At 38.4% G+C, this 13,701-nt stretch overlaps 1 protein-coding gene across 1 annotated transcript; it reads left to right on the plus strand.

Moving 5' to 3' along the window:
* The first annotated feature begins 1,303 nt into the window (after positions 1-1,303).
* On the plus strand, positions 1,304-4,768 carry LOC146390521 (ladderlectin-like). The gene is made up of 6 exons (XM_084918168.1): positions 1,304-1,435; positions 1,516-1,591; positions 2,190-2,299; positions 3,143-3,277; positions 3,712-3,820; positions 4,598-4,768. Exons 2-6 carry the CDS (start codon positions 1,531-1,533, stop codon positions 4,663-4,665), a joined length of 483 nt encoding a protein of 160 aa, XP_084774294.1. The 5' UTR covers positions 1,304-1,435; positions 1,516-1,530; the 3' UTR covers positions 4,666-4,768.
* Positions 4,769-13,701: the final 8,933 nt, after the last annotated feature.

Genomic DNA, 13,701 nt, shown 5'->3' on the forward strand with positions numbered 1-13,701 from the left:
GGGTCTATTATGGTATGTTATAATGTACACGGTATGAAGTATGTTGTGAATATTCTATAACTATAGGTATGTACAGGCTGTAGTGAGTACAAGCTATGTACAGGATATGAACAGGATATAAATATGAAAAACTATACAGAATATGAAATAAATAACTTTACAGAAATCTGAGATATACAGTTATACAGAATATATATATATATATATATATATATATATATATATATATATATATATATATATATATACACATATGAAAAAAGCTAAGGAAAATGCTCATGAGAAAGGATGAAACAGTGAAAGCTTCAGCTACACGACTTCTACGTGAGAAAAGATGTGGTTAGGAACCTGCAGAGGAAACGCTGGAGGTCCAAAAGGTGGGACGCACATCCCAGGTGCCCCTGACAACAAACTCAGTGGTGAAGGTCACTTAAAGAGGATCATGAGTGCACCTGTGTTGTTATCAGTGAGTTCCACCTCCACCTGGAAACTAGCAGATGAGGCTGTGTCAACAAACATCAGGTTAGGAGAGAAAAGTGTCATTTCTGTTTTGTTGCTTCAGTGGTGATGGAGGAGTGCTGATTGAGCTCTGCTCAAACTCCAAGTCCCTGTCACTGGCCAACTCTAGGGCAACAGAGCAGTAAAACAGACTGGTTTACCTGTGTGCACCATGGAAAGACTAAATATCAATACCTTGATTGTTGCTGTGATACAGGTTCTTTATCAGTGCCTCAGATTGACAGGTACCCACCCCAGACACCCAAGTAAAACCAAAATCTCTATTGTAAGCTAAATATTTGGTCTCATTGTGCCCAGTGTTAATTGTGCTTGTCATTCTAACATTTTCTCTAATGTGCTGTTCGGGGTCTTAGGCTGATACTAATAAGGCCGATTGATTATTATCTTTAAGCCCATTTGTTTCAGCAGACGCCTGACTCCAAGCAGCTTCCGGGTGACTTGCTCTTAACACCAGTGGGTTTATATGCCCAGCAAAAACAGCAAAGTGCTTTCTTTATGGCACACAGTGATGACCTTAATAGAACCTGTTTGGATTTTAAGGTCAAACATTTGATAATAAATCGATAAAGGATCAACAGTGTGATGGAAATGTTCAAGATTCAGTTTTTCTCTGTGTCAGGCTGACTTGACTGAATAAAAAGGCTCCATGGTATCATGTTTTGTCCTTATATAATCATTAAATACACAGTAGACTTAACTGTGCAAGTGACCATGGATAGATAACTTATTCTTATAAATAATTCGGTGCTTGTTATTGTGTTTAGTCAAATGCTACACAGACAGCTGGGGCACTCTGTTGTTTGACCTCTTTGCAAATTAAAAACTTTGGTTTTATTTCAGGTTTCTATAACACATCTCCACACTGGAAGGCTGACGCTGCAGGCTGAGACTAAAGCGGGACGATATCCTACGACAGGTGTGTTACAATCATCCTGATGATCTTCTGTGTTTTCTTCACTAAACTAACAGTCACTTTTCTTCTTCTGCTGCCTACAGATACTAAACATCACCATGAAGCTTCTGACTGTGTCTGCACTTCTCTGTGCAATGGCAGTTCTGGCCGATGCTGCTGGTGAGTATTACAGTATGTCTGCAGTATCTTGGTACATGTAAATCTTACATGCATTAATTCTGACAGATTTTAAAATTGATATTGCACCTATAAAAGCTTTTTAAACTAAATGTAACATTTTTTCTCTAAAATTTATAGTTGATCCATTTTCTGTTTTTATTTCAATCACATTTGAGCTGTTGAAAAATGCAAAAACACATCTGGAATACCTGTGCTATACCCAAACTTCAAAGTAAAACAAATGATATATATCTTATTTTACCATGAAACAGTATCCTTTCTTTTTCTGATTCCAAGTGTATGTTTGAAAAAAACAAAAAACCCACACATATTAAAAACATGTAGCAGTGTCAGCATATAATATTTTCACCTAATGTGAACAGCCTGTGGGGAAAAAAACAGCCTTGAAACAGACAGCTGCTAAAATGAGACCAAACATATGTATTTAAAAATATCTTTAAATCTTAAGAAGGAAAATAATAAATTTTGGAATCCAAATCTATGTAAAAAATATTGTCAATAATATAATTAGTTAATGACCAGTGTACAGTGGCATTGCTTGGCTTTACATCACACAGTGTTCTTTGTTTGTCTTCAGAGGATTGGTGTGCTGTGAATAAATCCCCGTGCTGTTCCTGTGATTGGACCCAGTATTATAACCAGTGCTTTCTCTATGTGTCCCAAACCATGACTTGGGCTGAGGCTCAGGTAATGGCAAAGATTAGAACTCATGTGTCACAGTGAATGAACCTTATAGTAATTAACTGTCTATAAACTGTGAGCTGCTAATTAATCTCACTTTAGTGTACAGTTATTTTACAATAACAACATTATATTCAGTTTTATTTATGTAGGGCCAAATCACAACAGCAGTTGCCTTAAAGTGCTTTATATTGTAAGGTAAAGACTCTACAGTAATACATGCAGAGAAATCTCCAACAGTCAGATGAGCCCCTGCGAGAAAGCACTTGGCAACAGTGGGAAGGAAAAACTCCCCTTTAACAGGACAAAATTGCTGCCACAAATATGTTGAAGGAGGGGCAGCCATTTCCTGTGGCCAGTTGGGCTGAAGGGAAATGACAATAGTATTTATTCATCATTAGTCAGGATTTATGTGAAATTGTTTGTGTATGTCTTATATTTTATTATTTATCTTTTTATCTTTTATCTTTGAAACAGTAACACTTTTTTTTGGTGATTTTGGCACATGAAAATGGAAAAATGTATTATGCATTTTTTAATGATTACAAAACATTGTTTTTGTCCAAGTAATGAAAGTTTTTGTTTTTTTTAAGTTAAACCGCAATCATAAACAAACATCACAAACAAACAACTAATTTTTCAAAAATTATATGCTGGTTTATAATAGCCATTTGAATAATGTTAATAGATTTTAAATCATCTTTATCATAATAATGATAATAATAATAACAATAATAATAATAATAATAATAATACAAATAACTGTCAATGATCTGCATGTTTGCCGTGTGCGAGCTTTAAAGTTGTATAGTTTCTTTGTCAGCTTGTCTTTTTGTCTCTCCACTGCAGAAAAACTGTGAATACATGAATGCAAACCTTGCATCTGTACACAGCCTCGAGGAATATGAGTTGATTCAGAAGGTGATATATGATGCAAGTGGTGCAAATGGACGAACATGGATTGGAGGCTCTGATGCCCAACAGGTAAACTAGGTCCAAGCTCTCAATTTCATTTTTATTTTTATTTATGTAGTGTCAAATCACAACAAGTAAAGTTAATTCTAAGGTAAAGACTCAACAACATCAGAGAAAACCCCAACGATCATATGACCCCCTATGAGCAACCGCTTTAGCAAACATGAGAAGAAAAACTCCTTTGTTATTATATACATATTATATATTAATATATTATATATTATATACAGTATTGTCATAAACTCATATATCTATATCTATCTATCTATCTATCTATCTATCTATCTATCTATCTATCTATCTATCTATCTATCTATCTATCTATCTATAGATATGTGTGTGTGTGTGTGTGTATATATATAGATATATCTAAATGTATAATTTTGGAGTGTAATTTGCTTTTCAGTCTATTATTGCCTTATTTTTGTTTTTTTGTGTTCTAGGATGGTTATTGGTTTTGGATTGATGGAACAGGCTTCCAATATACAAACTGGTGTTCAGGACAGCCAAACAACTATAAAGGCGAGGAGTGCATGGAGATGAATTTTTCAGGTAAATCAAATAAATAATGTATAAAAAGTTGGGAGAGAGCCATAAAGAGCTGGAAATGTAACCAGAAAATTATGTTTGCAACATTTGGAACTAATTAGGTTGATTGGCAACAGATCAGTAGCGTGACTGGTTATAAAAAGAGCATCTTAAAGAGAAGCAGAAGCAAAAATGGGCACATGTTCATAAATCTGCAAAATACTACATCTATAAATTGTTAAACAATTTCAGGATATTATTCTTCAACATAAAATCCAATCTGCATATTTCATCATCTACAGTATATAATAGCATCAAAAATTCAGAGAATCTGAAGAAATCTCTGTGAGGACAACCTTTAACATTTAACCACTACAACTAGTGTTTCTGTTCAGGAATGCAAGTAAATAGCCGTAATATGGCATTTTAATAAAAAATAAGCAAATTAGAAATTTAGTGGATAACAACAAAAATTATATTTGAGACTTAAAAAATACTTTGCACATACTGGTAGATTAGCCCATACAGAAGCATAAAACTTTATAATATGCATCTTTATAAACATTGGAATTTACATTCTTTTTCAAGTGACAGCTTTCCAACAGTTTTGGAATTTGGGATTGAATACAAATATATTCAATTTATTTACTTTTACATACGCCAGTGTTTGCATTTTGTATCATATTAAACAAAAAAGTTCATTGTATTTAAAAATATATATATATATATAATATATAGCATATAAGTCTGGATATGTATGTGTCCATTAGATCTATTGTGTGTGTGTTTGTGTGTTTATAGGTAACAAGTGTATGAATGATCAGAAGTGCCAGGTAAAATTTCCATCTGTCTGCGTTAGAAGAATGTGAGGATTCCTGGGCTGATTTGAAGACGTGGCACATCTGACAAGTCAAAAAGCCAAATAATCTCATATGTTACACGAAAGATCTGTTTTTCAGTTTACATCTTTACTTTTATTTCTTGGATTGTTTAATAGGCACAAATGGAAAGTGTAATGGAAATAATGGTTTTAGTAGCATGTTATTTTCCATAATGAACTCTCCTTAGTGATCTTGTGCATCATTAAAATCTTAAGCATTGCATCAAACTGGTCTCTGAGTCTTTGCTACATGTCACATTTTCATGGGTCTCCCCCCAAATTCAGCCGTAATCCCAGCATTTTTGCACTTTTTGTGATGTAAATCTCTGTTCCATTATGTAAGGTTATAAAAGATTTGAGTCCACTTTCTCTTAGCAGAAAAACACCCTTCTCTGTCATTATATCTTGAACATTTACAGTTTGTAACACAACAATTTGTGTTAATCGAGTGCAGATCTTACTCCAGAAAAGGACTGAAGAGGAACAGTTAAAGCTCTTCTTGGTAAAGAAGAGATGGCGCCTGTGTTTGGCTTCGCCGCTGCCGGGTGTAGTTGGTCTCGCTCTATTGGTGTGTTTTTTCTTTCTACTCTGCTGTTTTTTAACTGTTTTAATGATGTACTGGCTGCCTTGGTTTACGATCGTCTGACGCTGTTATCCATCCGTTCGTCAATGACGGCCAAAGATGTTTTTTCTTCTTCCTTTTGTGGGACTTTCCATTCTCCACACTTTCCCCCGCACTCCTTTGGTACCTTCCACCCTCTGCCTGTGACTGGATCTTCGGCCAGCGCTTTCGGCGTTCCCCGTAGACTACGGAGAAGAAGAGGAAAGAGATCGGGCATCCAGGTGAAGTTTAGGCTCCTCTGGCGGCGGGGGCTGATTGGAAAGCGATGTCGGGCGTTTTCTGTTGCCTACGCACATGACAGCTATACGGAGAGAAATCTGTCTCCCAAGGCCCTACTTGGATATAGGGGGCCCGGCTCTCCGAGGCCGTGTTGTCTCAGAAGGGTTTATCCAGACTCTCCTGCCGACTGGCCTTTCATCCCCTCGGTGAGTGGAATATATGAACGTGAAGGCTCTGATCCCGAGAATTTACGCCCTTTAATTCGAGAAACTCGAGCTTCTTCCAACAACAATGTTTTCACCCCGCTGTCTATGGCGCTCTTTAATGCCCGATCTTTGACGAATAAATCGTTTGTGCTTAACGATTTTATTGTTTCTAAAAATCTGGACTTCCTGTTCTTGACTGAGACCTGGCAACGGGGTTCGGATTATTCGTCTACTATTGAAATGTGCCCAAATGGCTTCTCTGTCATTTGCCAGCCTCGAGGATCTGGTCGTGGAGGAGGCCTCGCGGTGGCATTTCGGAGCCGGTTTAACTGCCGTTCAGTGAAAGTTGGACACTTTCTGTCTTTTGAACTGCAGCTTATCAAAATCGGAAAGAAGGATCCTTTTTACTGTGCGTTGGGTTATCGCCCTCCTGGCCCAAACAGCTCGTTTTTAGCTGAGTTTAGTGATTTTTTGTCCTCTACTATGAGGTTGTCTAAATTGCTTCTTGTGGGAGATTTTAATATACATGTTGATGATCAGTCCGACCTCTTTGCTAAGGGTTTTACCAGCATCATGGACTCTTTTCATTTTATCCAACATGTATCTGGCCCCACACATAACAAAGGCCATACACTGGACCTTGTTTTTTCTTTGGGTCTGAATATTGATTATATTTGTTCTAAGGACATTTTTATTTCTGACCATTATTGTGTCTTTTTTAATATGTCTTTTTATGAGCCTATGTCTCCTGTTCATCGGACAGTTATTTCCCGCACCTTAAACTCCTCCTCAGCACAGAAGTTCTCTGATGCTTTTAATTTAACATTATCCCCACAAAACGATGTTGATTTTTCTATAGATCTATTCAATTATCATTGTCTTTCGATCTTAGATGAAATCTGTCCGATTAAAATGAGACCTGTGCCTGTTTCCAAGTCTGTACCCTGGTTAAATGACAACATTCGTCTTATAAAACGTAATTGTCGTAAAGCTGAGCGGTTATGGAGGAAAACCCACTTAAATGTTCATCTCCTTTATTTAAAGGATCTTTTAGCCTCCTTTAACAATGCTATTAGAGTTGCGAGGGTTGCTTACTTTTCTCAGTTGGTTGCAAAGAGCAGAGGTAATCCTAAAGTTTTATTTGATACTATTACTAATATTATTACTCCTGCTCCACCTGCTGCCATTATTTCTTCTGTTGAAGATTGTGAAACTTTTCTTGCTTTCTTTTTAGAAAAAATTAGTAACATAAGGAAAAACTTGTCTTTTTCAGCGTCTGCGCTGTCAGTTCCCACTCCAGCTCGGCCTGTTGTTTTAGAAGGTTTTTCACCTGTTTCACTACCAGAGCTGGGAAAAATAGTTAGTGCAACAAAATTATCCTCTTGCTCTCTTGATTTCTTACCTGCATCATTATTCAAAAATGTCTTTTACTCTACTGGTCCCTGTATTCTTACTATAATTAATACCTCCTTGGCCTCGGGCATAGTCCCTGCCTATTTTAAAACTGCTGTTATACATCCCTTGTTAAAAAAGCCTATGCTGGACCCATCTCTCACTAGCAATTATAGACCGATCTCAAAAATTCCGTTAATTGCTAAGATTCTAGAGAAGATCGTGGCTAAGCAGCTTACAGCAGTTTTAGATAAATATAGTATTTTCGACAAATTTCAATCTGGCTTTCGTAAAGTTCATTCCACTGAAACAGCCCTTCTTAGAGTTTCTAATGACATTTTGTTACAAAGCGATGCAGGTAAATGTTCTGTTCTCTTAATGTTGGATCTTACGTCGGCCTTTGATACTGTTGACCACCATATTTTACTTAACAGGCTGAAATACTGGGTTGGTGTCTCTGGGACTGCATTGAAATGGTTCTCCTCTTATCTCTCTGAACGATATTCTTCTGTGGCAGTTTCTAAGTATAGATCATCTTCTGCGTCCTTGTCTTTTGGTGTGCCACAAGGCTCTGTGCTGGGGCCTTTATTGTTTCTAGTTTATTTACTCCCTCTCCAGCACATTTTGAGCCCTTTTGAGGATATTTGTTACCATTGTTATGCGGACGATATCCAACTCTATATATCTTTTAAACCGGAAGAGGCTTCTAAGCTGCGGCTTTTAAATGTGTGCTTGGAAACCATTAAAGGCTGGATGGCTGAAAACTTCCTCCAACTAAATGAAAATAAAACCGAAGTCCTCTTATGTGCCCCAGAGAGACATATACCCAGTATAATAAATGCTCTTGGTCCTCTTTCAACGTTTGTAAAACCATCTGTCAGGAACTTAGGGATTATCCTTGATCCTGCTCTTACGTTAGATAGTCATGTTAAATCTCTTGTTCGGTCTTGCTTTTATCATTTAAGAAATATTTCTAAATTGAGCTCTATAATATCCTATACCGAACTGGAGATTGTTATTCATGCTTTTATCTCATCACGACTGGACTATTGCAATTCCCTGTTTACTTGTTTAAACAAAGGTTCTTTGGAGCGTCTGCAGATCGTTCAGAATGCTGCAGCAAGACTTTTGACGAAAGCTTCTAAATTTTCACATATAACACCATTGCTTATGCAGTTACATTGGCTTCCTGTCGAATTTAGAGTCCATTTTAAGATTTTGGTTTTAACTTTTAAGGCTCTTCAACAACAAGCACCACCATATATTATTTAACTTTTACAGCCCTATGCCCCTAGTAGGTCTCTGAGGTCGAGTAGTCAGGGCCTACTTGTCACTCAGTATACGAGACTGAAAACTAGGGGTGATAGAGCTTTTGCTACTGTGGCCGCCAGACTGTGGAATTCCCTTCCTCAGGACTTACGATCCGCTGATTCATTGATTACTTTTAAAAAACAGCTAAAAACACATCTTTTTAAAATTGCCTTTTGCTAACTTTGTTTGTATCTTGTTTTTTTTTTTTTCTTTTTATAATCTGTTATATCTTGTAAAGCACTTTGTGATTTCTATCTAGAAATGTGCTATATAAACAAAATTTTACTTACTTACTTACTTTACTAAATTATCCTAATGTGAAAGAGCAAGCACTTTGGTGACAGTGCAAAAGAAAAACTCCCTTTTAACAGGAAGAAACCTCCGGCAGAACCAGGCTCAGGGAGGGGCGGCCATCTGCTGCGACCGGTTGGGGTGAGAGAAGAAAGACAGGACAAAAGACATGCTGTGGAAGAGAGACAGAGATTAATAACAAGTATAATTCAGTGCAGACAGGTCTATTAACACTTAGTGAGTGGGAAAGGTTACTGAAGAAGAAAAACTGAATATAATGTTTGGCAACGATAAAAAAAATGAAATATCACCATAGAATATGGGTAAAACGCGCATGCGCAGTGCCTTTGTTTTTATACGCACATAGCGGAAAAAGCGTGCCGGCGACGGAGAATGAGGGCGAAAGCGGATCGTTGAATGAAACAGATGAACCAGAATTGGTTTGTAAAAATGCTGCAACTTCAGTGGTGTGGAACTGGTTTAGCTTTTGTCCGTCAGATACACAACAAAGCACTATTTTTGGTAGAGCATGCTAGCGGGCCGTTGTTTTTACTGTGTTTTTTTGGAAAATACGGCACACTTAAAATAAATCCTTTGATTTTTCTGAAAATCGACAGTGCCCCTTATAATCCTGTGTGCCTCATGTATGAATTCTGGTTGTGTTTACTGACCTCGAAATGATTTTGTGGTACACGGCGCTCGAAAATCTGTCAAATGTTTTAGTGCGACTTTGCTAAGCTACGAACCCGCACCGCTTGATGGATTGTCGGAGCATTACGGCTATCGTAGGCAGGAGCCTCGCGGAGTGATACGTACTGTGCTTCAACATAATATTACCGTATTGTGTGTGTATAACCTCTTTTTAAGTTTTCTGGATATTATATATGGTTATGCTGAGGATATGTCGGCCAATTTCTACTGGAAATGCCTTTTGGTTAAACTGTCAGCAAGGAATTTGCATTTGCACTGATACATTTTTATATAACTTTAATGCACATAAAAAACAGCTGCTTGTTTAAGTGAAAATACATTGATTTTCTTTGCACTAATAAAGTTGTGGAGTTGTAAAGTATTTTGTCTAGTGTCAATTATATCGTCAGTTATATCGTTATCGCAAATTTTCAAATGTATATTGTGATACGTCCCCACATGAAAGCTAGGCGAAGAGGGTGGGGGACAGTAACTGTTGGATCCGGGTTGAAATGAAAAGGACGCCAGGCAGAGGTGTTTAACACAAAATAAATCTTTATTACAATCAATTAACCCAATAATCATATAAACAGTAACAACAGAAAGAGACAGCAATGCTGATTTAATGATAAATCAGACAGGTCAACCCAAAGAGATGGTGACCACTTCAAGAAAGAAAACAACTATAAGGCTTCAACAGAAAAAGACAGCAACGCTGCTACTAGAAGTAACCAGGCAGGCCAAACCAAATAATGGAGGCCGCCGTCACTTAAGGAAAACCACTGCTCAGTTAAGAGCTACTCACAAAGCGCCACGCACAGTGGGGCTGGTCACACACAGCAGGCCTTTTCCACACCTAGACCAGTATCACACACTGACCAGCACAGAGGAAAACTACCAGAAGCCTCTCACACCACACCACACCACACCACACCACACCACACCACACCACACCACACCACACCACACCACACCACACCACACCACACCACACCACACCACGACAATCACACACCTAGCACTCAAAGCAAAGACACCAGAGAAAGCCACCCTCCCACATCCAGCCCATCCCCAGCTTATATAACCTCAGAGAGGTGATTGCTGACTGGGCCCAGGTGGTAAACGAGGCCAATGAGCAGCAGGTGTGTTCTGGGGAGAGAGAAGAGCAAGAGAGAGACAGAGGGATGGAGCAATAGAGGAGGAGGCGGAGAAAAACACCACGCCCACACAAGGGCAGTATCAGGAGGCCCAGCTAGGGCCGTAACAATTGTGATAAATATTCTTGGTCATATCGCCCTGCTCTATGTAGGAGAATGGTGTTTTGAGCAAAGTCCCACAAAAACATTTAAATTGTGACCTGATTTCTGTGCAGAAATAAGACTAAAACCCTGAAACTTAGTAAACTTCAGTTCTGCTGATTTCAGCAGAAGGGGGCTCAGCTATAAACATGCAGGGTCAGGAGTGAGTGAAGAGCTATAAACACTACAAACTACAAGCTACAAACATTGCGGCTGAAAGTTAAAAACTGTCTAAATTCTTTCATCTTTAATAAAATGATCAGCATTGCTGCTTTACCAGGTGTAACAATTAAGTTTAACATTCAGGCATCCATGAAAACATAATTTATTATATGTAACAGAGTTTGAAGTTAGCAGGGAGTTAGCTCGCTAGTTTCCACCTAAACATGATACAGCATGTTCTGACAGAGATTTTGGAAAAAATTAAAATGTACAGCTCTGCTATCACTTCCAACATAAATGAAGATAGAAAACTAAACAGCAGTGACTTTTATAGGGTTACTGAAGTTGGATTAGCTGGTATATTATAGCTGTGTCCCAAAACGTCGGCTGCATCCCTCCGAGAAGACCGAGAAGGCCGGAAGTGCGAGGCTGTGAAATGGGATGGTCTAGCCTTCAGATTTGCGTCACCGCTGTGTCGGTGGAGTTTAATAAACTCGGCCGTCTGCTCCTTGCTATCTAAAATATAACAGGACACTGGCGTAAATTCTCGACCGTCTCACACTTCTGTTTAATCAGTTTTCTGTTTGACGTTTATTCAGCTGTGTGAAAATCATGGAGGAACCCACCCGATGGATTAATAAAGTTTTATTTAATCTAATAACTTTGATCTCAGCCAGACCGATTTACTCCGGAACAAATAAAACACAGAAAAAGGGTAAAAAATTAAATTTTTAAGTTATCCGAGTGACTTATATATCATGTTTAACCTGAGTAGCGAAAGAGCGGGGGTCTGAAAACGATGAAGCCAGGAGTCCGCTGCTCTTGCCGGCTCGAGTGACCATTGAACCCCCCGACGTGCTATCGAGCGGGTGGGTAACAGACGTCTCCGAAAACGTCGGCACACTATTGCAAATATGTGATGTCTTGATAAACTAAACAGATATTTGAAATTTACACAGCTACTTTCTCGCCTTAAAATATGTTAAAAGTGTATTTTGTGACCCAGAAAGATTAATAAGACTAATTTTAAAACTCAGTAGCGGCCGCCATTGTTGGCAGCTGAAAGTTGGCTGGGCCGTGCTATGACTTCTGGGATATGGTGGGCCACGAAGGACACACCCGACCCATCCTTCAAATTCGGGGAAATGAAGGACGCATTTGTCGGCCGCATTTGAAGGAGTCGACGAATTGGGACAGCCTTCGTCGCCTGGCTGTGACGTAATCGGCCTTCAAATGCGGCCTCCGAAGGATGCAGCCGACGTTTTGGGACACAGCTAATGTTGTGCTACGTGATCGCTAGCAAAACAGCTATGTTAGCATAAACACAGTGAAGCTAGAGGATGAATGCTAACATTTTTCCACTCGATAAAAGTTAACGTGAGGGTTTTACTTATATTGTTTCCCTTAATGCGCCTTATAATCCAGTGCGCCTTATGGTCCAAAAAATATGGTCTGGTATAGTTCAAATAAAGAAGCTCAGCACTTTGAGCATGTTTTTCTGGTTGTTTTCTGATTTATTTATTTTTTATTACAAGATCAAATTGTATGCATTTATTTCATATATTTCACAATCCTGAGCCTACAATAGTACAGAGAAAACCCTAACATTTAAAGATCCTCCTGTGAGTAAGCACTTGGTGACAGTGGGAAGGAAAAACTCCATTTTAAAAGGACAAGACCTCCAGCAGAACCATGTGCAGTGAGGTGCAGTCATCTGCTGGTTGGGGATGAGGGGAGGAAAACACAAATGATACATATTTGATGTTTTAATAATTTGACAAGTTAATATTTTTTTTTCCACTGATGGATTGATTGTTTTGCCAACTTGCCAAATTATTTTTGCTTGCTTGCCTAACTATTGACTGATGCCAGTTTGTTTAATTAATATTTTGTTCAACTGATTACTTGTGTCTATTTAAATGGTAAAATGGTAAATGGCCTGTATTTGTATAGCGCTTTACTAGTCCCTAAGGACCCCAAAGCGCTTTACACATTCAGTCACCCACCCATTCACACACACATTCACACACTGGTGATGGCAAGCTACATTGTAGCACACAAGCACCCTTGGGCGCACTGACAGAGGCTGCTCTCTTTGATATTTAATCAAAGTCAGCAGCTTTAAACACAACATGTTAAAGTCTGAAATCTCACAAAAGGTGACTAAAACGCAGTTGATTGAAGTATGAGTTTGTCAGCATGAAGCTGCTGCTGTTTGATTGGTCGCTGTCAAAGCTGCTCATTAAAAGCACAGCATTTTTCTGATTAGATTGTCTGGTTGTTTAGTCTCAAATTGTAGTTTATCATGTTTTCCTGTAAAGCTTCTTCCTTAGAAACCTTGATGTCAGCTTCTCACACTTCTCTCCAGAGGTTTGTTTTGGTTGTTTAGTCTCTTTCTCTGCCTTCAGTGAATTATAATTTTCCATAAAACCTTTCAAATATGTGTACTCCTGTGTTAAACTATGAGTTTCTTGAGTTATCCCATGTTTTTTCATTAAGACATTAACCACTTTTTTATGTCACTTCTATCTCCAGTTTGCTTCCTTGTGATGATTATTCACGGCCTTAATATGACTATAAACAGTGAACTACCTGCTTGGCCTTTTTCCTCAGACTCCAGTTTCAGGCATCTTTCCTTGAAAGTTTGATAGATCTGGAGCCGTTCATTAACCACGTCAATTTGATTTTGTAGGTTCTCGTCTTTTTTATGGTGCAAATCAGCTCAGTGTTTCTTCACACAGGGGCGCGCTTCTTAAAATGTAATGTGCAGCATTACATACAAGTGATGGAGCTGGAGGAACGTGTGTTTGGTATTGAGTCAGTTTTAAATCAGA

The sequence above is a fragment of the Perissodus microlepis genome, chromosome 3 (assembly GCF_051167445.1).
Source record: "Perissodus microlepis isolate ML-2025 ecotype Zambia chromosome 3, ASM5116744v1, whole genome shotgun sequence".
Classification (NCBI taxonomy): Eukaryota; Metazoa; Chordata; class Actinopteri; order Cichliformes; family Cichlidae; genus Perissodus; species Perissodus microlepis.